Source organism: Convolutriloba macropyga, chromosome 10 (assembly GCF_964194025.1).
Source record: "Convolutriloba macropyga chromosome 10, txConMacr16.3, whole genome shotgun sequence".
NCBI classification, from domain to species: Eukaryota; Metazoa; Xenacoelomorpha; order Acoela; family Convolutidae; genus Convolutriloba; species Convolutriloba macropyga.
In genome coordinates this window covers 14,965,381-14,992,181 of record NC_134477.1, presented here as the reverse complement: position 1 = coordinate 14,992,181, position 26,801 = coordinate 14,965,381, and the positions used below count along the sequence as shown (strand labels likewise).

At 33.2% G+C, this 26,801-nt stretch overlaps 1 protein-coding gene across 1 annotated transcript in view; it reads right to left on the bottom strand.

Moving 5' to 3' along the window:
- Positions 1 to 26,801, bottom strand: part of LOC142347933 (uncharacterized) — a 181,061-nt gene that overhangs the window by 127,199 nt on the left and 27,061 nt on the right. The window contains exons 21-27 of the mRNA XM_075399098.1: positions 26,273 to 26,429; positions 25,707 to 25,843; positions 20,966 to 21,121; positions 18,135 to 18,285; positions 16,893 to 17,095; positions 3,915 to 4,052; positions 3,053 to 3,260 (exon numbers count right to left, since the gene is read on the bottom strand). Coding sequence (XP_075255213.1) covers positions 3,053 to 3,260; positions 3,915 to 4,052; positions 16,893 to 17,095; positions 18,135 to 18,285; positions 20,966 to 21,121; positions 25,707 to 25,843; positions 26,273 to 26,429 — 1,150 coding nt within the window. The remainder of the gene's footprint in view (positions 1 to 3,052; positions 3,261 to 3,914; positions 4,053 to 16,892; positions 17,096 to 18,134; positions 18,286 to 20,965; positions 21,122 to 25,706; positions 25,844 to 26,272; positions 26,430 to 26,801) is intronic.

Sequence of the window (26,801 nt, the reverse complement as noted above, 5' to 3'; positions counted from 1 at the left end):
TACTGTCTTTTAAAACTTATAAGATATTGTAAAAAAGATTATTTGAGTGGCAGGGGGTTTCTCCGAAGCGCTGATTATCAAACAAGGCTGAAATTTTTTTTCAAAGACCAAAAATATCTTGGACTGCTAAGTTACGCCATAGTACCCAGTTAAGACTCACAATAAAACTGCCGCCAAAACAGAATCAACAAGCATTTTTTGTTTCATAATTGGTTAGCTGACCGATTATTTTTTTTACTTTCATAGGACCTTGATTACGTTATACGGTTATATTGAAATAATTAAAACATGTCATATAAAATCTTACACGATAAAAATTCCGTCTTATCAGATCTTACACGATAATTCCGATAAGGGGAATTTTTATCTCATAAGATGTCTTATCAGATCTTACACAATAAAAATTCTGATAAGAGGAATGTTTATCTTATAAGATGTCTTATCAAATCTTACACAAAAAAAATTAATCTTACCAGATTTTTTATCGTGTAAGATCTGATAAGAGGAATTTTTATCATGTAAGATCTGATTAGATCTTACACGATAAAAATTCTTAAGCAGCATCTTATCAGATCTTACACAATAAAAATTCCAGAATCACGGGCTCATACTACAAAGCAAAATCTTTTCCAAAATCATGATACATGAATGGGAGTAATTCAAATCAGATTTCTCTTAAAATTTTTGCCACTTGTGAGCAAAAAATTCGTTAAGATTGTGTTCAAAACTGTTGTCCCATGGAACTCTAGCATGATACATATATGACCGTATGTTTGGAATTCTTTTTGAAATTATGCTGCGCACAGTGAGTTGTAAATTTTTGTATATATCAACAACAATCAAAGATTCATGCTAGGATGCCGTTAGTAATTCTACGCGAGGAAAAGGGGGCCAATCAACCTGTACTAGATTTGAGCCAGTAGCTCTTACTTGCAAGCCTAATAAGATAATCATTACACCAATTAAAGACATTTAAGTTTTGTACACTATACACTTTATTATTTAATATAAATTTAATTAAGAGAGCAACCAAACCCAAAACATTAAAAAAAATTCTATATTCTAAGTTATATGAAATATATTTATTAAAAAAATCAATTAATTATTTAGATAAAACTGCTATAACAAATTTAAAAAAATTCAGAGCCAACTCAAAAGGGCCAACTTGTAAAGCTGGCAAAATAAATCAGTATAGGCTAACGTATACTGGGCGTTTATTTGGTGAAGAATGAGCAAACTTTTATTAATGTCTGACCAATCCCTCTGAATGAAAAATGATCAGTTTTTTCAGTCGTCAAATAATTCATACTTCTCCCTGAGCTTTCAAAACTCAAATTCCAACAAACTTTATATTTATATCATTGTGGTATTTTTTAGTTTGTCATCGCATTTTTAATGGTTTTTAAAATTCATATATCAGATCACTTTTTTAGTTCTAACAAGAAAAAAACTTAACATCATATCAAACAGTGCATCATATCAAAACAACAGCAAACTTTAGCAAACAATTTTCCAACATAAAAGACCTTTTTCCGAAAATCCCTCAAATATACCACTTAGTTACTGCTGTTTATACATATCATTCATACTTATCAGTTAGCACTTAAGATTTTCCACTTAAGCTTTGCTATTAACATAGTGAAATTGTTGCTGTTTTTTTGCTATTTATTTAGGTATTTTTTTCTCCAAATTGAAGCAATTACATAAACAGAGAAACCATTTAACTGTACGTCATTTCCACCAAATCCTGGATTAATTAAGGTAAAAGAGAGGGTGGAGCAGACTTTTTGTACTTTTAATTTATGACAAAAAACGTTCGTAATTTGATTATTTGCGAAATATCCCTACAATTAATATAAAAACTTCTAATTTGTTATCCGAAAATCAATTATCAGATTTGGGCGGCAATTATAACCAGCTTTGAAGATGCATTAGTGCCGAATTAGCAAAATCAAATAGATAAAATTATTTCACCAAAAACATGTTCACGTAATTGTGAAATTATGGTGACAAATATTGTAAACATATTCCAAAGTCTTAAACTCTTATCGACAAAACACAAAGCCTAGGTGGAATATTGTGACAAAATCTGTCACAATATTCAGCAAAGTAAGTCAATTTGTGGAATTTAATCTAGTTCAAGTTCCATTTGTTAGGGGCACTATTCTGGTTATTAGAAGGTTACAAGAAGCTCATAACTGCTCTTAAATCAAGTGCACATTTTTTCCTACTCTTGGGATAACCTTTAATGGGAAAGGTGCCAAAATCTTCAGGAAAACCATGCATTTGGATATTGACGCAGCTTGTTACAAAGACATGGAATATCTTGACTTTCTAAACGAAACTTTATCTTTCTAAATGCATTTGTTTTCTTAAGGTTCCTTTTGACTGAAGCAAAAACCTGGCTTTACTCACGAGCTTAGATTATAACTTGTTTAGAAGTTTAATTGATGTCTCCCACAATTGTGCTTATCGTTCCTTAGTGTAATTTCCCTGAATGTTCTCCCTGTTATCATACAATGATCATATATGATTTCCTGGTTATCATACAAAAGCATATATGATTTACAGGAAATCATACTTTGATCATAAATGATTCCCCTGTAATCATACATCGGTCATAAATGGTTTTCCACTATTCATAAAAGTGTCATAATCCTCTTAACTTTTTATGATATCAAGGGTCATATATGATGTCCCGGTAATCATACAAAATCAATGATGATTTCCTAGCAATCATACAAGAAGCGTACTAAGAAATAGCGTATGATTTGTATGACATCATATATGATCCTTGTATGACTACTAAGAATTGTCAACCCGGGTTAGCAAAATCTTACTATTCTTTTATGAAATTAAATAAATTAGCGATCTTGGTAATTCACATGCCCTGGAAGACAAGTGTGATCCCGGAAGTTTAGGAACTTTTCCCCTTGTGGAGGTGGGGCTGGGGGTCTCAGTTTGTACATACATTGACGTTTTGTGGTCAATAACGTGATCAGGATCTCACAAAGCTAGTTGATGAGTTATTTCAATGGGAAAACACACTTACGTGTTGAGGTGCTGGTTGAAGTGGCGGTTGTTGTGGAAGTCGATGTCTTCACGCAGCCCTTGACAACAATAGACTCGATCTCGAAGCCAGTGGATGTGGGGTAGAGAGTGACTTGTGTCAGGTTCGGTTTTCCCTCGTAGTCGAAGTACTTTCCAATTGGGATGCTGGTCGGATCGTCAGCGGGAACCGGGAATGTGTTATCGTCAGTCTACGCGAAATAGCGAAATAAATTAAACTTTTATAAATAGTTAATGTGGACAAAAATTACGGGTCTTTCCCACCCCCAGCTTAGTGGTCATATAAACTATAGCCCCCCAATCATGGTAAATATATATCATAATGGGGGCTATATTTTCATGGGGGGTTGTAATGGGAAAGACCCAAAATTACTAACGTGGACAAAAATTAGAGGGTATAAATATTTTAACCACGTGATAATTTGGAAAACTTAAAAGTTTCCAATTTAAAATTTAAGTGGCACTAAGAACATTAAATTCTTAATATTGCTGTCAATGTTTCAATCATAGTACCTGAATAAATCAGCCAAGTTATCATATTCTAATCCTGTCACTTTTTACCTTGAAACATGCATGTGAAATTTTTGAAAACCAGATCTCATCAGCGTCAGATTTTAGAATGTCAGATTTTCCTCAATGCAGTGCTAGATTTCAAACTTTGCAAGTTTGTGTTTCAAGAAACGTTACGTGACTTTGCTAAAGACACTTCGAAATTCTGGCTTGAATCTCAAACTACTACGCGGTTCTCGATTCATGCCAGATTTTCTAGAGTGATTTCGTAACCCCAGAGCCACGTGACCTATCAAAAGGCTGATTCAAAGCAAATTGATTCCAAAAAAACTTACCTCGACTGGTGAGTCTCCGGGGGTGAGCGGTTCGAGTCCGGATTTGGTCACAATATATTCATTGGAATCTTTGTCTTCAACTACAATGATGAATTCTGTAGGCTGCGATACTTGCGTCTCAATTGCCGGAATCATGCTCTGAAAAACAATCGACACTTTCAAGAAGTCTGTCTATAATAAAAAATAAAACAATAACATTATAGATTAGTAAAAATGGTTGACATCGCAACATTTTGAAAATCAATATCTAGGTATTGATCTTAATATCGATTTTCGACATTTTTAACACATTTATATATTTTTTTAGATATCTATTTTAGATTAAAGATATCTATTTTTTTAAGTTACTATTTAGTTATTATATATTAAGTTATCGATTTCATTAGATAAAAATCAAACGTATGCCAAAATTAGACAAAGGTTTGGAAACTATTTTAAACAATATTGAGAGAACAATACAAGCAAACGTGAATCTTTATTGAAACCTTTAAGCTCATGCTGTACTGAAAATGGGAAAATGGGAACTTTTGTCCCAAAACTAAAAAGGGATGTTTTATCCCACTTTTTAAATGGGAAATTAATTCCCACATTGCTGACTATATATAGGAAGCAAATTTTTATATCAATCAGTACAGCACAGTTCAGTTTCAGTTCAGTTCAGTTAGTAGTAGATATTCCGTTCTTCAATCACCCAGTTTTATAGCTATCACCAAGCATTTGTTCAACAGTTGTTAACCAATTGTTCTCATTGAAGTTACCAGCAGTTGTTTGGTTTGTTAACTAGTTTTGACATATGATATCAATCTTGCTTAAATCCTTATTTATATTGTACCACCCCAACTGTTTTAATAATAAAAATTTAAATTCTATTCCTTTTATCTTTAGAACATCAAAGTTAAACTCTCTTTGTATACTCCCATTTAAGCGGCGAGTATAAATTGGTGCGACCAGTGAGGCTCACTCAAGGTTAGTAAATTCTATGTTCTAAAGACTCTAACTTTAATCTTTAACTTAAATAAAATCTGCTGCGAGGCAAAAAACTTAGGAAAAGTTTCCAAGTTGTCTCATTTCTATGTTCTGACTTAAATAAGTCGAACTTAACACTTTGTTTTAAATCATATGTTAAAATTGTATCAGCTATTACTAAAATTTTCTATCTTTCGTCAGTTATCTGACTTTAATAAAAGACTTAGAAAAATTTCTAAGTTCTCAAATAAAAATAAATTGTACCCAGAGGACGTAATTCTTAGACTATCTAAAGTTGTCTCTGGTACTTACAGAAACACTTAATTTATCTTAGATAAAATAAAGACTTGGCAAACGTCCAAGTATTTTAAATAAAAATGGCTGATGCTCCTATTTCTTTGAGTAACTCTTTGTGTCTTTAACTACTTTTTCAGGTAACGATCCCAGTCAGAGTGCTCTTGACTTTTGGAATTCTGTTGATCAAAAAGTAAAATTTTCGTTAGGAGTTGTTCCTACTGATCCTGATAAGAAAAAGAGTTATGAAAATAGACAGAGATCTCTATTTGGGTCCCTTTTAACCGATACAGCCTTAGAATGGTTTAATACTATCGATGAGGCTAAAGTCTTAAATGATATTAAAAACGACTTTCTTGATAGATTTACTGACGGTCGTGATAAATTTAAGCATAGATTAGAGGTAGAAAATGCTTCTAGACAAGAAGGTGAATTAATAAAAAATTATTTTCATAGAGTCAAGCACGCGGTTGATAAAGGTTGGCCAGAAGACTTAACAAATGTAGCTAACGCTGATCGAGCGCAAGAAGCAGTAATACAATCCAGACAAAGAGAACAGAAATATATTGATTTTGCTATAAGGGGACTGCAACCCCCCTCACTAAAGCGAAAAGCACATGAACGACGTATCAAGAAACCTAACGAAAGTTGGGATGACTTAAAAGAACATCTAATAACGCAAGATTTAACTTGTATAGTTATTAAAGAGAATTCGGCTAAACAACCTTCAGACAAAATATCGTCCTTAGAGACTCAAATTAAGGAACTTACTAGCTTAATAAAAAGTAACGAAGTAAGTGCTATACAAAGTACGAACATCTTCAATAGAGACCCGAATATAAAAGGACGAGCCAATAATACTAGGTTCTGTGAGTATTGTAGAAATCACGGACACTCTATTTCTACTTGTAACAAAAAGAAGTTAGACGATGAAGTACAAAAGATTAGAAAGGAATTATTAGAGCAAAAAGAGACTAAGCCTACATTTAGTAATAACTACAGACAAGGTGCTTGGAATAACAACCAATACAATAGTAGAAATAATAGTTATAATAACAGAGCCCAAAACCCAAATTCCTTTTATAATAACCAGAGCGGCTACAAGTACGGCAATAGATTTAACCAAAATAAGCAATATGACCAAAGATTCCCCCGAGAAAATTCATTTCGGCAAAATGAATATGCTGCTAAACAATTTTATGAGCGTGAAAACAGCCAATTCAATAGAAATCAAGCCCATAGTAATACAAGGCCTACTTTACAACAAGAGACAAAGTCATATAATACGCAAAATGAAAACAACGTTCGTTGGATTCAACAAGAAGAAAACAACGTTGACTATTGTGACGCTATCTCATATTTATTTCCTTTAAACTAATACGGTCTCCGAAAAATAAGAATAACACATCAAATCCAAAAGCTCGAATTTTCTTGAACTTATATCACTTTGCTACCGGAGACAATAAAAAACATAGTGGCTTAGAAATAGAATTCATGATTGACCCAGGATCAACTTGCACTATAATAAATTACCCAACATTTCTTGAGCTTAACCAATTGGGGCAACAAATAAACATCCAGACTTCAGGCAATAAAACAAGAACCTATAACGGTTCTGAAATACGCATGATAGGCTACACTATACTAACTTCATACTTTGATACAGACGGGAAATATAAAGCAAATCATAGGGTATGTGTTACTGAAGAGAAAACTTCTAATTTACTAGGAGTGGATTTTTGTCATACCTTTTTTTACCTTTTTTAAAGCATTATACTTTGACATCCCAGCAGTAGAATTGAAGACTAACGATAAAGGAGTTCTTAGTTATGGCTCGCTGAATAATGAAAAGGAATATCCCCAAGTCTCTAAATTGAATGCAGTGATAATACATCAGCCCTTATATATCCCACCTAAGTCTACATTTCTCTACAAGCACAAGTGTAGTGAGCAAGATATATTTCCGAAAGGCACTTCTTTTGTACCTAATAGGACTACAGTAAAAACCGAGTTGTGCTTTATAAATACTATTTGTACTAAGAAGGAAAAGCAAATTCCCCTACTCATTGAAAACCACAAAAATCATCAAGTTACACTAAATAAAGGGATAATTGGATTTACTATATGTGATATTACAAACAACACACAAAAATACAGTATTCGTGACTGTAACGAATTTACTTATTCTGTTATCAATAAATGCGAAGAGCTTGATAGTTGCTTTATGTTAAATACAACTACAAATACTATATCCGAATCCACTGACCTAACTGCTGAGTGCATTAGGTATATTAACTTTGACGAGCGTTCAATATTTGACGCCAATATGCCTATCATTCATACTATATCTAGAGACTTAGTATTAGACAAAGGGTTTACTGCCTCCCTCATTAAAAGATACCCCAACTTAAAAGGAAATATTCTACAATACTTTAAAAGTGTTGGATCGGAGAATGAGGCAGACCACGAGCTAATACATTGTCAAGATGAGTATAGTCAGCAAATGATTTATAGCCTTGTAATGAAAGAATATTATAACTCTCCCCCATACGAAGCAAGTAAAACTTGTTCAGTATTTTGTGAACTACAAAAAACACTTATGCTTGACGGCATAAGATGTATTGCCATGCCTAAGATAGCATGTGGCGGAGACCCCAGACTGTGGAAAAGAATAGCTAAAGAACTAGAGGAACATTTTAAACACACAGGAATAACTATTTATGTATACATTAGTGGCAAAGAATTACAATTAATAAATAATATAGAAAATCGCCCTCTCACTGACGAGCATATTGCCGAAATAATGGAGCTATCCGCAGGAGAACTAGTAGAGACATGTAAAAGCGAGGATGAAATTGCAACTGACTTTTCTAAAGAGGCAAAAAGGATATGCCAGCCCAAATCAAAAGAACAATTTCCAACATTCCGCTCAGCACATCAAGTAAAAGAGTTAATAGATAAATTTACTACGAGTATACATGCTGGACAAAATACTCATTTCAATAAAACAGAATTCTTACAAATATTCAATTTTACACAAACCGACTTAACTGAGAACGAACTCTTCCGACTTGCAGATATACTACTTACAGACAACGATGTATATTCACATCATAAATATGACATTGGCTGTACTAAACAACAATTTAATATACCCCTAATAAAAAATGCAGAATTCAAAAAGCAAAGACCTAGTAAAGTACCCTTCCATTTAAGGGATAAACTCGAATTACTGATGGACGAGTTAATACAAGCAGGCATTATAAGAGAACTAGATGAACATGACGATATGAATAGCTGGTTCGTTAACCCGATCATAATCCTTCCTAAGAAGGATTACGTCAAACTAGTAATAGATGCTCGCTATCTAAACTCTATTACGGACACAAGTAATTCAAGTTGGCCGTTAGAACCACTACAAGTCCTAATAACCCGAGTAAATGGATCATATTTTACAAGCAGCGACCTTTCTTGTGCTTATCATCAAGTGCCGCTAACGCCCGAAACACAAAAGTTAACAGGATTTATAATAGGAGGAAGACAGTATACTTATCAAGTCGGCTTCTATGGATTGAAGCCACTACCCAATTTCTTTAGTAAATTAATGCGCTATGCATTTGGACCTCTTATAAAAGAAAAGAAGGCTATCACATATATTGACGACACACTACTACAATCTAATACTAAAGAGGAAATGTTCAATATAATAAAAGAATATCATGCTCTATTAAGAAAGGCTAACTTAAAAGCCGCACCGGATAAAACAATGTTCTTTTTACGAAAAGTAAAATTTCTCGGACACGTTATATCAGAAAATACACTTTCTCCAGTTATATCGCGTATTGACGACATTAGAAATTTAAAAACTCCGGAATCAAAAACTGACGTTCTTAGTGTATTAGGAGCAATGGGATTCTACTCAAACTATGTGATAAATTTTCATATAGATGCTAAGCCCTTGTACGATTTAACAAGAGGCGATGTAAATTTCAAATGGGAAAAAGAACACGAGAAAGTATTCAATATACTAAAAGAAAAGTTCGCATATGATATATCCCTAGCAATTCCAAATGCGAACTACCCCTTTCATATACATGCTGACTCATCTAACTTAGGCACTGGGTGTATACTTATACAACAATTCCCTGATAGAAAGAGAATTGTATCAGCGAACTCTAGAGTATTCGACAAAGCTGAACAGAAAATGTCCCCACAGCATAGAGAATTATGCGGAATAATATCTGCACTACAAACTTACGAATTTTATTTAATAGGCTCCCCATTTCCCATATATCTCTTTTGCGATCACAGGCCAATACTATTTTTATGGTCTAGGCGCGGACAACTTTCGCACAGATTTTTCAAATATCAAGTCGTCCTAACTAAATTCCAGAACTTAAAAATTATATACACCGAAGGCAAGAACTTAGCATTTCCTGATTTACTGAGTCGACAAGTCCCAATAGAGGAAGCGAAGAAATTTCAGATTGAACATAAAACAATACCTAAGGATATAAATTTTTACACTTCGGATTTAAAGCCAGTCTCTTACTCTGTATTGCACAAAGAGGATAAAACAAACTCGTCTAACGATTCTTATCCTATACTAGCACAAGTACAAGGTGGAACAAGAAAAGTAATGAATATATCGGATAATGATTTTAGTATCTCTGACGCACCCGAAGGATTTACAGACTCTTGTAATGCTATACATGATGTAGCCGACTATTTCAAATTTGGCAAAAATATAAATCAAATAGTTAAGCTCACAGATAGTAAACAATCGGATAATACATATAGTGAAATACAAGAAGAAGTAAACTATGTAGAATTGGACGACTCAGGATATAATTACGACGAATTTAGTGACGTTATAGATAATTTAGTCGATCCAACATTAATACATGCACTAGAGAAGGCAAAAGAAATCTACAAAGAGCGCACAAAGCATTATACTATTATAGAGTCAACAGCACTACATAATGAGAATGTCAAATCAGATTGCTCTGATTTGCTAACGAAGTTAACTGAATTTGCTAAAAAGGCACAACTAGATATTGACACTATACTACAAGAACAAAATAAAGACCCTGTATTACATATAGTACGGAAATGGATAGAATCAGGCAAAGAACCTGAACACTACTATATGACTCGACAATGTAAAGCATTAAAAGCTTACAAGAGTATATATAAGTTATTATTACTAGATGAGAGTTATAAACTACTATGTTACAATAAACCTAATGAGAATGGTTCCTTCGAACTAAAGATATGTATCCCTATCTCTCTATTTCTAAAGTGCTTCGAGCTAGCACATAGTAACCCAATGAGTGGCCACCGTGGCGATGCTAGTACCCTAAACAATATATCCAGATTCTTTTACTGGCCTGGAATGTATAAATGGGTTACAATGTTAATCCACGATTGTTTAGATTGTCAAAAGAATAAAAGTAAAAGACACGATTTAAACGAAGCACCCTTACAACAATGGGGCGAATTGGAGACAACTCCCTTCCACACTATTCATATAGACCATAAAGGACCTTTTCGGCCTTCTAGTAATGGCAAGTACTACTGTCTTGTAGTTGTAGATTCATTCTCTAGATATGTACAAGTATATGCTGTTAAGTCCGCTACTTCTGACGATACTATAAAACAAATGGAGAAATTTATAACTAGCTTCGGAATACCTCAACACATAGTGCATGATAACGGTACTGCCTTCATGAGTAGTGATTTTGTAAACTGGAGTTTTGAGCTTGGAATTACACTGAGGCCACGAACAGCATATTCCCCTTGGACTAACGGGAAAGTAGAAATTCAAAATAAGCACCTTACAAACTATCTTAGACACTTTCTAAATACCACTGGAAACAATTGGGCAAAATTTTGTGACAAATTTGCATTTGCGCATAATACAGCAGTGAATTATAGTACTGGTTATACGCCGTACGAGATTATATTCGGAATAAAGCCACAAATACCTATTTCGCTTAGACTAGGATTGCTGCGGGATAATAAGAAGAATTGCATATCTCAATATTGTCAGGACTTGCCGTCACATACACATTGTAAAAATTCGTGTAAAAACGAAAAGGTAGATAATCTACTACAAAATAGATTATCCAATACTGTACTACAACGTGAAACAGATTTTAAGAACATATATTGTAATACTTATATTCGTTGTCGTCAAGTTACAAATAAAGCCCATGAATATAGAAATAGATTTAAGCTCGGACGACCAATCAGCATTGGAAGCAAAGTCCTACTAGAGAATCATTCTAAAAGCTTACTTATATCTAAGAAGCTACAATCACTTCGGTCCGGTCCATACACTGTTACAAAACATATAACTAATACAACATATGAAATACAAGGAGACGAGACACAACAAAAAAGAGTAGTGCATAGAAATCACATAGTAGAGTATTTTCCAAAAGAAAGAGAAATACAACCCTTAATCGCCGATTATACTACTGTATATGCTGAACCCGAACAATTCTATGATAACTATAACAGGCATTACATAGACAAATTTAACACTACCCAACCTAGCAATATTATGCACTATATGCCTTGGCCAGTATTCAACAATGTTGAAACGCCGCCGCAACTCCCAAATAGTAGACCCACTACTACTGCTTCTACTAATACTACTACTAGATGTAGTAGCAGTAACCCTCCGATTGATTCCGGCATTGACACATTAGGACTCCGAACATTATTTAATACACAACAGCAAGTTACTTCGCCTAGTAAGTCATTTAGGCCACAGCATATATCTACCCCATATCCAAGAGGACCTCTTAGTTATCCACAAACACCTCATTCCCCCCAACCGTTAGCACATGATATAAGTCCCTTTAACTTTCAGAGTAGTTCACAAGTCATTACTGCACAACCTACAACCCCACTAGCTAATAAATCAGTAAATGAAAAATTATATACTACTGAACCCAGAAGGTCAGGTAGACAAGCAGTTGCTACAAAGTTATTTAATGATCCTATTCCATGGGACGCTTTCAAGGATAAAAAGAAATAGACATTTTAATGCACACAAAAATCCTTAAGGAACAAAATGATTTTATTATTAGCCAATCAAATTCTAGCATTTATAAATAAAAGGAGAATAGAAACTCCAAATTCTAAAAACCAATAAACAATGAAAACTTGAATAGAAAAATGGGATATATATTCCCAAACTATGAAAACCAATGAAATTGCACAAACTGGTTTAAAAAATGGGAATATCTTCCCAGCCAATAAAAAGAAAGAAACCGTCACTAAAAATGGGAATATTTGAGACATATTTCTAAAAGTGAGATGAAACAGCCCATTTTCTACACTATAAATAGGGAAGCAAAAACGCCAACAATCATTCTTCCTTGTTCATCTCTCTCTGTCAACGATTAAATGCTTATTAGGATCAACGGCAAACTAGCCAAATTGAAATCCACTTTCTTTCCTGCTAACGACTTAAGCGTTATTTACGCTACTTTCCTCTTTTCCGATTTAACCACAGAGACTTTTCTAGTGAAAGACACATCAAGTCTATTCGCTGCCTTAAAATTCAACTTCGAATTTAAAATCCCTTCAAGCATTCATACCTTCACTAACATAATTGAATATTAAGATGAATTCAGAACAAGAAACAGTTGAGCTAACCAGCTTTCAGTTCCCCGAGCCCGATCCAGAAGTGTTGGACGAAATAATTGAAGTAAGTAAATTTATAATTCTTCTTTGTTCAAACTTCTACCCTTCCAATATGAGAGTACCTGTAATTGTACCTCTAATAATTTCCACACTACTTTCAATAAATGGAGCCAACGCAGACTCCGAATTTAAAAATACTCTAAAGAAAGTAAAAGTAGGACACTTTGATTGTTCTAAAATAGATTCTAATAAAATGTACTCATTAAACAAAATAGCTCCATGCGATATCGATACTGAGAAAATAAAAGTAAGCGAGGCAACTGCTACTATTATGCAGCGCAATTATAAGACTAAATTAGAAGCAACTATGTGTAAAGCTACACATCAACGCCTAAAGTGGTATTGTGATACTTTTGACGATAGTGGTTTATCCGCTACACAAGCAACTATTAGCTCAGATATTAAATTAACAGCCGAGCAATGTCTCGAAGCTAAGAAAACAGGCTCCGCGACTATTAACACTAACAAAGTTCCATTTACAAAAAATGTAAAGAAACAAACAGTTATAAATAAGGGCGACGTTAGTGATAAATACAGTAATGAGTGCACAGAAACAGGATGGATCTACCACGATACTTACGAGACATATATGCAAGATATTAAATTACTAGTAAATTTAGAAGATGGAACGGTAAATAACCACTATAATATTCCTCTGCCTTGTAGCCTAAACAAAAATGGCTGTGACAGTGGATCAACTGATCCTTATGCATATACATGGGAAAATAGAGAAAATTGTATAATAGAAGAATTACACACAGCTCCAGTAAAAATGATACAAATAGATAGAAAATATTATATAGTAAGAGAATATGAAACTGAACCTGAATCAACAGAAGCTGTTATTAGACGTGCGCAACCATTTAAAGGGCCACGAAATACTTTCATTTTTCAGATTTATAATAATCCACAGTCAATTTGCGACTCAAACAAAATAGTTTATCCTACTCCTTATAGCTCATTATATATACATTATGAAGGAGGATTCGATATGGATACAGGAAAGGCAAAAAAACCAATTTCAAATGTTGTAAAAAATACTTATGTAAATAGCACAAGAGGCAAATTGCTCGTAAAACGAACCTCATATACAAATGGAGAGCCAAATATTGATCTGCACTCAGGAATAAATTATGAAGCCCATATGGGAACGAAATTTGACTATTACGAATATACTAATATAAGAAGACTACAGCTTTTAGATTTACAAATGATAAAAACCGATTGTGAGTTAGAACGTGCTATAAAGAGAACAAATTTAGTCTATTCGCATAGTAATCCACGTATGGCTGGATTCTTACTAACAAATAATCGCTCAATGTTCTTAGAGACAAATGATAATGTTGCATGGCTATATCATTGCCCACAGTATTTCTCACCCTTACATATTATGGAGAAATGTTATAATAGAATTCCAATAATGTATCAAAATAAAATACATTTCGTTGATCCAATTACTAGAAAGACATACACTAGCGCTGAAGAACGATCATGTGTAGATAAACACGATAATTTACTTCAATTAGATATTGAAGATGATAACTCATGGGTTGAATTAACACCGGGTATAACTAGAGTCAAAGGACCCTCTGTTTTTGAGCCTAATATTGCTCCACAAAGATTAACTAAATACAAATTCCAGGATAGTGATGAAATATATTTATTTACTGATCAAGAATTAAAGAAATTTTGGCGCGGAATTAAATTCAATAACGAAATGAAAGATGCTATACAAACTTTCTCTAAAGAACTTGTTGTTTCTCAAGATAATTTTAAAAGTGAGGATAGAACTTATCTTAACTATCCAATGAGAACAGTCTACTTAGACTCTTTTATTTCTCCTAATTTCTTTGATAACCGCTATATAGAAATGTTCGGTTATACACAATTTATCTTAGAGCAATGTGGAATTTATTTTGCCGCTTTTCTTTTCTTGAAATTTATTATTCAAATTGTTTTAACAATTGTAAAAGCCCTACAAATACATAAAATAACTGGAGCTTCTGTTAATTTTGGAAAAATCATCTTATTTGCCACTTATAATATTCTGTTCACTTCTATTATGACTTCTATCTTTAAAAATGAGCCAACCAATGAAAAACAGCCAGATGATGCTGAGCATTTAGTAACTGAAATGAAAGAAACACATTTTAATTTATATCCACATATTCCGCACCCATTATATAGTGCAATTAGAAATGAGAGACATGAAAACAATGCTGCAATAGAAGAAAATGGAGATAATCCAATTTCTCCCGTCTAAAAGCAATAATGACTTTAAAAGATATATACGACTATAAATAAAAACACAAATAATTAGTTTGTTATATATATATATATATATATATATATATATAGAAAATAACTATCTTATCCATAATACACACTCATGTTGTTTCTATTTTTAGAATTTAGGATACGAAGGTGACGACGACATGCCGGATATAGACGACTTCATTCTCCCCGATACCTTCGAGGAACTAATGGGCCAGCAACAAGAACCACCAGAGCAACAACCAGTACAAACTATACCAGGGAAGAGTATGCAAAATATCAATACCGGGAGAGGAGAAAAAAATTGGATTTAACAGAAGTAACGATTGCTCCGACAGCTACACACTTGAAGCCCACAGCTACAATCTGCCCTATACAACCACGGATCCTTAGCATGAGTCAAAGATTAGAAAGGCAGAAATTCAACGAAGAAAGAACAAGAAATAGGCAATTCAGAGGACACCCAAATTTTGACTGGGGCCTGCAATACAGAGTATTACCAGAGGGAAACATTTATAAGATTCAATCTTATAACTCGAAATTAAAGACATATCGCCTAAAGAATATAGCACTCGACAGACAGAACTTAACAGTCCCTTACCAGTTTATAACAGCAGACCTCAACAATGAGCGAGACACATATACACTAGGACTGGAGCAAAACTTCTTACGAGAGAAGAAGAAGAACGCAAACCTGATGAATCGAATTAAATTTTTGCAAAACAAAATAAATCAACTCGAAGGAAACCAAAACTAAAAACTCTTATTCTAAATTTTGTTTTAAACATGTTTGTAAATTTTTATATATAAATTTCTATCTAACCTTGTATATCCAGCCAGTTACAACAAAACCTGCTAAATCGCCGGTTGGATGTACTGAAAATGGGAAAATGGGAACTTTTGTCCCAAAACTAAAAAGGGATGTTTTATCCCACTTTTTAAATGGGAAATTAATTCCCACATTGCTGACTATATATAGGAAGCAAATTTTTATATCAATCAGTACAGCACAGTTCAGTTTCAGTTCAGTTCAGTTAGTAGTAGATATTCCGTTCTTCAATCACCCAGTTTTATAGCTATCACCAAGCATTTGTTCAACAGTTGTTAACCAATTGTTCTCATTGAAGTTACCAGCAGTTGTTTGGTTTGTTAACTAGTTTTGACATATGATATCAATCTTGCTTAAATCCTTATTTATATTGTACCACCCCAACTGTTTTAATAATAAAAATTTAAATTCTATTCCTTTTATCTTTAGAACATCAAAGTTAAACTCTCTTTGTATACTCCCATTTAAGCGGCGAGTATAATGCACAAAAAACTGAGCTAATGATTAAAATAGATGATTTAAATTGTTGGTCCGGTTTTCCCCCAATAGTGCCGAGCGACAATATGGGCCCCACTGTGGCGACGCCAAACTCGTAGGGGGGGCGAATACAGACTACATACTCGTACAGGAAAGGTGAGATGCAGTGACCAAGGCTTTAGATTTCAGCCGCACTAAACTGCGGAAGTCTATATTGAGAAAAGTTTGAATTTACAAAAAACTTCAATTTATTGCTAAATATCTCAATGGAAGCAAAGGTAAGACTATAGCAGCCACGAATAAAATAAAGGAAAAAATGAATAAATAATTGAGAAAAAGTTAATATAAAAAACTAACAACAAATAAATAGGATGTCAAAAAAACGAATTTTCCAATAATAGTAAAACATGTGAACAAACCTCTTCACTGAGAACAACGACAATTTTCTCAGTGTCAGCCGGAACAATCTTGGGAACGATGTCAGATCCCTCAGGTGTGACGTCGAAGTCCTCATCTCCATCGGGAGTGGAAATGAAAACATCATCAAACTTCAAGTCAACATCATCACACAAAGTCACTGTAGAAGTTGAGGTGCTTGATGTCGAAGTCGCCGTAGTCGTTTCTGAAAACAATCCAGTTATTTTACTTTGCTTGAAGTCATTGAGAACTTCTGGAGTTTATCGAGAACCGCGAAAAGGTTCGAGATATGAAGTCAGAACTTATCTTTGAAGCAACTTTTGCAGTCACGTAATCTTGTTTAAAACACACAACTTCCACGTTTTAAAATGGCAAAATCAACTCGTGGAAGTCAACTCCTGGCTATGTATATAGGAATTTCTTTCATTGTAAATTCAGGTAATGTTGAAATTTGGCATTTAAGGACGTGCGTACATCAACGGAGGTTACGTGTCCAATGTTAGGTGAAATTTCCGTCACAAAATTGATTTTTTTTTACTGGACGCACATAAAATTTTCTTACTGAAAGAAAGCATTTTAAAATGGGAATAATTTTCCAATTCAAATAAGATTGATAAAAAAAATTCGTTATATTTCTAAAAACTATCTAAAATTTTGAAAGATATTCTCATTTACAATAACTGAAGAAATCTTCAAATTTAGTTTAAAACTCCAGATAAAAAAAACACATCACATCGAATAAAACTAAAATTGCCCTGAGATAGCGACCATTGACTCTTTCCTTGCAAGTAAGAATAAACACGGAAGAATTATGGCTTGTAAGACCACTTGGCAACAATACCAAAGACCCAACTATGCTTCTTGTAAGTGTCAAAAGCAATCTAAAAATTGTGCGTCTAAAAATAATATCAATTTGCAAACTCATATCTTGATGCCTCAGCGTTAAATGATTCGTAACTACAGAGAAAATAATTCACGGGGGAATCCATATTAACTGATTCTACTATTATTGTTGATCATGAGTTTGATCATCAATTTAGTTGTCTATTCAGTCCTCATCTTAAAAAATTATGTGATTAGCCAGTCAGTCGCCATAAATAACCCTTGCTTGAACAACTTAGGAAACAGCTTGCAATCGCAGTCATTAATAAATGAATGGGCGTGATTACTAAAAATCATATACAATCTAGCATGACTTTAAACATTTTAGCATGAGGAAGGCTTGGAAAACTTAGGAAACAAACCTTCGCAGTACAGGAGTTTGACCCTGATCCTGAACTTCTTGTTGGACACGTTAGACACCTGTGTTCTAGCATCTAGGAACACTTGGATCAGATCAACTTCCACGGGATTGTCTTGCAGAAGAACCATATCGTCCGTATCGTAACTAGCAGTCTAAATAATGCACAGAGAACATTAGAACCCGTCAAGATGAAAAAGGCAAGAAAGTCGGATGGGTTTTTTCTTCATTTTTGCGCAGAATTGAGTGACCTTCTTTAGAAAGCTTAGGACATAAGCAAAGTCTCTAAATGCTGGACGGACAAATGAAGATAAACGAATAAATTGACGAGTAGTTCTCAAACAACCAGCTTTTATCAAAAATGGATTATAAGATTTAACTTTCATTGCAATTATTGCTTTTAAAAGAAAATGGCAGAATTTTACGCCAATCCCGTTTCAAAAAAAAACTAAGAACCACGCAATTTATACTTAACTCGGTCTCGCAAAAAATTGAGATGACATTAATCAAAAATTACAGATAGTGCATTAAGTACTGCTTTTCGCCCCCAAAAGACTAGAAAAAACTCAGATAAAAAAGTTTCAGATTTGTCAAATTTTCATCAACATTGAGTTTGGTTCTTGTTCAAATTTGTTTCCAGAAATTGTTTTCACATTAGAACAAACAACAAATATGAGTCATTTTATGCATAAAAATCTACTCAGTTCTTTATTATTCAGCACCTAGCAATACAAGAACTTATATCCTTTTTAAGCATCCTTTTTTAAAAAAAAGATGGGAAGCTTTTTGAGATGATACCTGAAGCATGATTAAAGCCACGTTGCTAAAATTAGCAGAAAACTTTTGAGCCTTAAATGATTTTTTTAAATGAGAAAAAAACATGTTTCCGTTTTTAGTTAATGCCCGGTAATTTGAGTAATGTTTTCACTGCTTCTTTTTCAATAGTCTGATTACTTCACAACTGCCAATGTTAAACCACCACAAAAATTAAACAACATTTACTGACAATTGCAAAAAAACCAATTATTGAAAACCAGTTAAGGAAAAACAGTTAATAGTTTCCCCTAGAAAGTGAGGATTGCGATTAGTAAGACAATTTTTTTTCATTTACACTTTTTTTTACTCCAACTTACTACTCCTTCGTTGCATTCCTGAACGCTTCTTTTTCGTTTAGAAAAAAACAATTTAATTCAATTGAAACGTCAATTGTTGTAATCTGTAAGATTTTCTAGTTAAAAACGACATCCTTTGTTCAGAAAGTGAACTTTTATATATTTTTAAAAAGCTAGCTTTTAAAATTCCTCTCTGTGTTTCAATTCTTGCAATAAAATCCAATAATCGAAAAATTTCAAATGCTACTATATAGTCATTTTTGTATCAACCTTCTTGATAACCGCTAACGGTTTAAACAATTTAATTATTGAAATGTTCAGAAGTTTTGTCATAATTCTCATTTCTCTGATTACGTCCAATAATTCATTTGTATGGTCTATATTTGCTGTTATTCCGTTTTGTTGAACAGGTTTTGGATATTGTTGTAATTTAAAAAGTGACGTTTTTCATTTCTGAATGCCATACAATAATGTTTAGTGAGTACCTTCTTAGTTAAAAATTTAAAAAATTGGATCACATTCCCAACATGTAAATATTCAATGATTCCGGCACCAATTGAGGTCTAAAATAGGATCTAATTTTAAAAGAACTTGTTTTTTGCGAATGATTAAGGTTCAATTGCCTTACAAAAATACTCCTCTTGTAATCAAACCAGCTAGAAAACTGAGCCTTATATTTATAGAGTCCATTGAATGATTTTTGAAGAAATGATTTCTTATGTTTTTTAATGTTTCGTCAGTTTTTTCGTTTAACAAACTTTTGAAACTTTTTTAGCCTTTTGGGGATATAATCTCCACTTCTACAAGTTATCTTTACTCCATGATTTCATTTACCGTGCCTTCAAAGAGGTCAACAAACAATTAAAAGGCAACTGGAAAACTTCGCGGACAAGCTCTGAGTTGAAACTACAGCAGAAACAAAATACAAAATAGTACCGAAGCAGTTACTTTGGTGCCCAAGAGCACCGCATTTTCGATACAAACTCGGTTTTTATACAGAGTGAAGAACCACATAAAACCGGCCAATCCGGCCGAACCGACTCTATCTAAAGTTACAATTAAGCCAGATAGAGCAAAATAAAGACGTCCATTTACAAAAATAGGGACTCAACTGGTTTTTTATAGTATCAAAGAATTTTTTTTTAAAAAAAATTGGCTTTAACAAAAATTAGGCGCAAATATTGAAATTTTCGGTAATGGAAGGATACTCAGCAACTTTTGCTTCCCCTTGAAAACTAAAAGTCATCCTTCTTTTTGTCAAACCTGAAAAGTAAAACTTTAAATAAAAACATGATATATAAAAAACAAAATTTATTTAAATTTATTACACTATCGTTTCCTGTATGGTCCCTAATTTTTGTTTTGTTCTGTGGAAAAAGAGCGTTCGAACACAACGCAAATTGGACCAGAAGCCAACCTGTTTGTATTAATCTATGTTGATCTCTATTAATCTATGTTGAACTCACTATGTAGTTTAATATTTTCTGCAATTTCTTAGTGCCTAAAATTTTACCAAACCATAATTTTTCACCTAATTTCACAACTTAAAATCTTTCATCTTTTATTCAGAATTATTGTTTAAATAAAGGTTTGATTCAGTTGTCATTTAAAAACCAGCCTGTGAATCACAACGCGATCCTATCAACCGTCTCTAAATCAGTGCTCAAAATCACTGAACAGACACGGCACAGTGAAAAACTCCAGTTAAGACATGTAAACTAACAATGGCCGTCAAGTCTAGTATTTGGGGGTCAGTCTGAGCTTCTGGGCTGAACAGGATTGGCTCTCCTCTGAATGAGAGGACAATTCTGATTGTGTAGATATCATCTGATTGTCCGTTGAATTCAATGGACAAACCATTAATCATCTTTCCTTTTCTCTAAAAAACAAACAAAATTAGATTATACTTCAAAAAAACATTGTACATTAATGAAAAAAAATTGCTTCAAAAAACAATTTTCTTTTTTTGTAAAGAAAACATTATTTCAATTTAAAAAAAAACGTTGTTTCGTTGTTTTAAGATTTTAAGCATGCAAGAATTTTGCGCATTGGTTCAAAATTTGAATGAATTCTGCAGGAAAAATGGAACAACAATGCATTTCTTTGCAATAATTCTGGCATGATGTTTGCAAGATTTTAAATCTTTCCATGATGGTGTTAGAACACTTCAAAAAACACCGACTTATTTCGATTAACAAGGTACCTTGTTCTAGTACTGCCTTCGTAAATTCTATTTATTGCCTCATGGTAAAAAACTGAATTGTGATTGTAACTTGCTTCGTGGGTTATTTCACATGATCGGGTTAAGTTACTTGTTTTCCAAAGAAGTTATTTCGACAATTCGCGGCCAATTTTCGCGTTCTCCGGGCCTATATTCGACAATTTTTCGGCCAATTCGGATGTTTTTTGAATTGCCAAGACTTGGATTTAGATTTGCAAGTCTTAGAAAAGACGTGCACAAGACTGACAAGTACAATTGTAAAAATTGGCATGATCATGGTTTTGAATCTAAGCTGAAATTAGAATTGTAATTTAGACTTCTGCAGTGCTGAAGTTGACTTGGCGTTAGGTCCGGGTACTTATTAGTAACTTTCTTTGAAAACAAGTTAATTCAACCCAATCTCATCAAAATATTCAGCGATGCAAATTACAATCGAAGTTCAGATTTGTTACACGAGGCAAAATATAAAGCTTACGACGGTCGTGTTAGAATCCTGTAAAAGTGCTCAACGAAAAGGTTAACATCATTTAATTTTTAAGTATTCTAATCCTAGTATCCTATAAATTATTAAAATCTTGAGAGAAGCGCAAAAAAATCTCGGAAGGCAAGGTTATATTTGATTATATATATATATATATATATATATATATATATATATATATAATATATATATATATAAATATATATATATATATATATATATATATATATATATAATATATATATATATATATATATATATATATACGAATAATAAAATATAAAAATAAATACAATTGTAAATACATGCATCTTGCATCAAATTGTATCAAAAATTATATTTGATGCAAGATTATTTGAAAGTTTGAATCCGCGCTGCGAAATTCTTGCAAGCTTAATAGATATAAAGCTTAAAAGTTGCCATTCTTCTTATTACTTCTTCACTTCAAGTTTCTAATTTTGAAATCTTGTTGTTCCAGCAACCAAATATAGATTTTAACAAGGAGGCTCGGTAATATGCGTTCGTACATTAAGTTCCGAACCCGCTCATCTACATTTTTCACTTAATTGTCTACCAAATGAGGAAGAGATAAAAAAATAACATATCAACATATCGTTCAACCAACTACTAAAAGAATTAATTAATATACTTTAGATGGTCTATGAGACCTGTGGCTGCCATAATATGACTACCAGAAAAAAACGGCAAAAAAAATCAAATAGTTACAAACATTAATTAAGACCAAAACTCCTTGTCCAATTTTTGAAAACACCTAATAATCAAATCAAAGAGGCATTAGATAAAATTTATACTAAGAAGATTAACCGGTACTTTTTGAAACAAAATATGGGACTTTTCCTCAATGCGACTTGGCAACAAGTCGACTAGAAATGAGCAAAAGGGGCAAAGTTTATTAAAACATTGCTTTTTTTAAAAAAAACGAATTAAATTCGAACTGATTAGAATCATTACGCATCAAATGAAATCATTGGGAGAGTCTTTTATACCTAAATAGAGAGCGACTGAGGCCTTTCATTATCCAGGATAAGTCATACGACTTCAAAAAGAACGACAAATACAGGCAAAATTTGCACGAAAAATTGTGCACGAAAACGATGTCCCCCAATCAATTAAATATTAAGGTGATCATTAAAACCAATTAAAATCTTCGTTTATCGTTTGCATTTTTTGCAGGTGACAACATTTGTAAGTCAAATGACGCCCATTATTTTGATACTGTGAAAAGAAAACAAAAACCTACAAAAAAGATGCAAATCTGCAAAAATCACGAAAAATGATTTTTATGAAAACTGGTTGTTTCAAGAAGAAAGACCATTTGAGGAAAATAAGACCTTTATGAGGAGAAAATTGCATTTTAAAAGATAAAAGATGTGAATTGTATATAGAGATACCTAGCTACAATTTAACAGAAATAATTATGGCAGATCTCAAAAATCTATCTCTATTTTATATTAAAAACAAATATTTTGAAAATTCAAAGCGAACAAAAGCTTTCGACTAAAAGAGTAGACAGTTTGTCTTGCAACTACTCGGAAAACTAATTTCAAATGTTTTTAACGAGACTAAAACATAAGACTATAAAATAACATTAAATACAAGCAGAACTAATAAGTTTCAAAAACAACTTTACGAAACCACAGATTTCAAGCCATTAAATTTATAAGATATTAATAGCGAGAAAAAACAACATCTTCATTTGCGTCTCCTTTGATCATCATAACATCTTTTTCTAAAACGACTGTCAGAAAATGACAACAAAAAGAACCACAAAAACTGAAAAGTATCTAAACTTCACGAAATCCTTCTGAAACAAATTGTCTATGCCCTGACGACATCATTTAAACAACAGAAAAATAATTGTTTGATTCGCCCAAACATTGAAAAGAGCTCTAAATAATGAGGCTAATTACCGAAAATGATACCACAATGTAAAAAACGAAAAAAAAAACCGCAAACCACAACAAGAATACTATTACTCTTTTTTTAGTTCGAAATTCAAAACAGCCATTAGTTATTTACCAATATCAGTTATTTAAGTTCCATTGTTTATCCATATTTGGCCACTGAGACCTTTTATTAAACAATATTTGGCATATGACAACAAAAATTAACAACAAATAAAGAGCAAAAATAAAAAACTACCAATTTCTGCAAGAGAACGGTGTCACAGCCCTTCAAACCATGTTATAAAAACAAAAATTATGTTCAGTTTCGAATATTGTAAAGTTTTTTTTCAGTTAGATTGTTAAATATTGTGACAATTTACAGAAGAAACAAAAACATTAGCAAAAATGGGCAATTATGTGCAACAGCAAAAATGGGTAAAATCAGAAAATTTTGTATAAAATCTGGTAGTACCAAAAGCAAAAAAAACTTCTGTTAAAACAATCGGCCACAAAATTAGCTTTTAATCTATAGGGAGGAAAGGTTGACCTGTACTTACTGAGAAAAAGCAAAATGTTGACTAAAATATTATAAAAGTTGATAAGTTCAAAAAATCACAGAAATTTCCTTAAAACAAACACATTCAATAGCATAAGAGACATTAGGCAACAACTGAACGAATAGAAAAGGTTCACTAGCACCTCTTGAGGAAAAAAACTTAGATCTCTGAGTGGTCAAACTTAAAAATCAGACTGCCAAAAGAATAACAATTGAAGGCAAAAGACAAGAATTCAGTTAAATTTTACTAAAACTCTTCCTCAAAGCCATAAAAACCCTTTGGTTCTCTGAAAACAAACCATATCTACATTCGGCCTGAAATTTACGTAAAATCGGGCTGTCAATAACGGAGCCGTGAATAGAAAATTTTTTCAGTAATTAACATTAAAACAACAAAAGCAGAATATTTTGAAAAAAGGCAGCATCAAAATAAAAACCAAAAAGTCTCTGATTCTGAGAGTCCATGATATTATCAAACCTCTCCCTGATTTTGTCACACGCCCAGCAAACCGACCAAGTGTCCCAAGTACTTGCGAATTAGACCAATTGTTAAGTGGAATTCTTCAAATATTGAAAAAAAATGCAATTTGTATAATTATCGAGTTAAATCTGCAAAAAACGACAAACTTTTAATTCCAGAAGACTTTCATACGGCGCCTAAATGTAACTAGCGCTCTTTTTGGGATTAGGGAGTCTGTGTTAAGGTTTCTAGGTCATCAAGTCTGGCAAACTTTAACAAAGTGGACCAAAAAAGCATATTTTGTGCCATTTTTGATGAAAAACGTTTGAATTTTGAAAATTTTATCAATAATTTTAGCCAAAAAAACTCCCAATCAAACCATTCAGCAACACTCTTTTATCTCTAACGGTAACAACAACACTATGCCGTTAAAAATTTTAACTTATTTTGAACTATATTAGTGAAATTGTGCCAAATTTTAGCAAAAATAACTGAAAATGTGAACAAAACAGTCGAATGTTCACAAAACTTTAAACCTCGATAACTCCCTGTAAAAAACGAAAATCGAAAAAATCTTTTTATTTCCGTATTCTACGCTGGACGGGCTTTTTAATGATACCACTCACAATTCTCTACGATGAATATATCGGTCGGCTAAAATTGACTGAACAAAAAAAACCCAGTTGAGTATATAGTTCCTCCCTCCCCACTAAAGTGGGGGTCGGAACAATAAAATTCGGTTACAATCGTTACGAAACCTTTCAATTTATTTCACGTAAAATTTGGACGTGGTTGTATTTTATGAAGGTTTTTAAGACGGGTTTTGAGGTAGTACGAACCCTGTTAGTTTTGTCGAGGACAGTGAAAGATTCTCCAATGGGTGATGTCTCATTGAACTTGCCATTCTTCTGGCCCACTTTCTCAGGTATACAGACAGGGGTGGTCGTCGTTGGCTCAGGGGTGGTGGTAGTCTCTTCTGGAATATGAGTACAACACAATTATTAGATGGAATTTTTTTTTATATATAAAGTTGAAATTTAAATGCGGAAGAAAAATTGGAAAGTAGTAGGAGCATAAAAAAGCGCAGCTGCAATCGGAAAGTGAGCTCCAGCTATACACAATTCAACCCCAAAAATTTTCTTTCTTTTCCCCCGGTAGAAAGCTACTTATCTATAGTTACTATTTTACATTTTTACCTCTTTATTGTGATATACATAAATTGTAATCGACAGTCCGACCTCCTATCAGCCTATCTACGAACCAATGTCAATGCGAAAATAACGCATCATTTTATTAATTTATGCACTCATGCTAAAGAAGTCGAAACTATTGTTCACGATGGGGGGGGGGCAGTGAGGACAGTCTCCTAAATTGTTATAATTATTTTTCATGAGCTAAATCTTACTTTCACACTGGATCAAGATGACGTCCAGGATTCCCTTGTTGCAACCTTCGATGTCCAGAATGAGAGTGGAGATTGTGATCTCGAGAGAGTCATCGTTGTCATTAAGGAAAAGGTAACTCGCGTCTTCCGTCACCGAGATCTTGGGTGGATCTTGATCCTGAAACGTTCATCGCCAATTGACCTCAGTTTTATGCAATGTACTCCAAGTATGTCCCGTCTATCAAGACAAAAATCACAAAAGTTTGGTGGTCAGACAAAAAAGGTCCAACTAGAAATCGGTAGTACGAAAACCTGCACTGAAAAAGACCGGCAAGACTACATTAATAGCAAAAAAAATCGTTTGAGGGTTATTAATAAGAAGCAATGAAAACTAAAATTCTTCTCTTCTAGTAGTTAAACCAAAGAAATTCAGTAATTTCCGCTCAATTATTTGTTATTTGTTTTCTTTTACGAAGAGAGGCCGCGGCTGAAGTGAAGCACACAAGTAATGTGAGGACACCACTAATTTTATATTCAAGCCGTAAAAAGC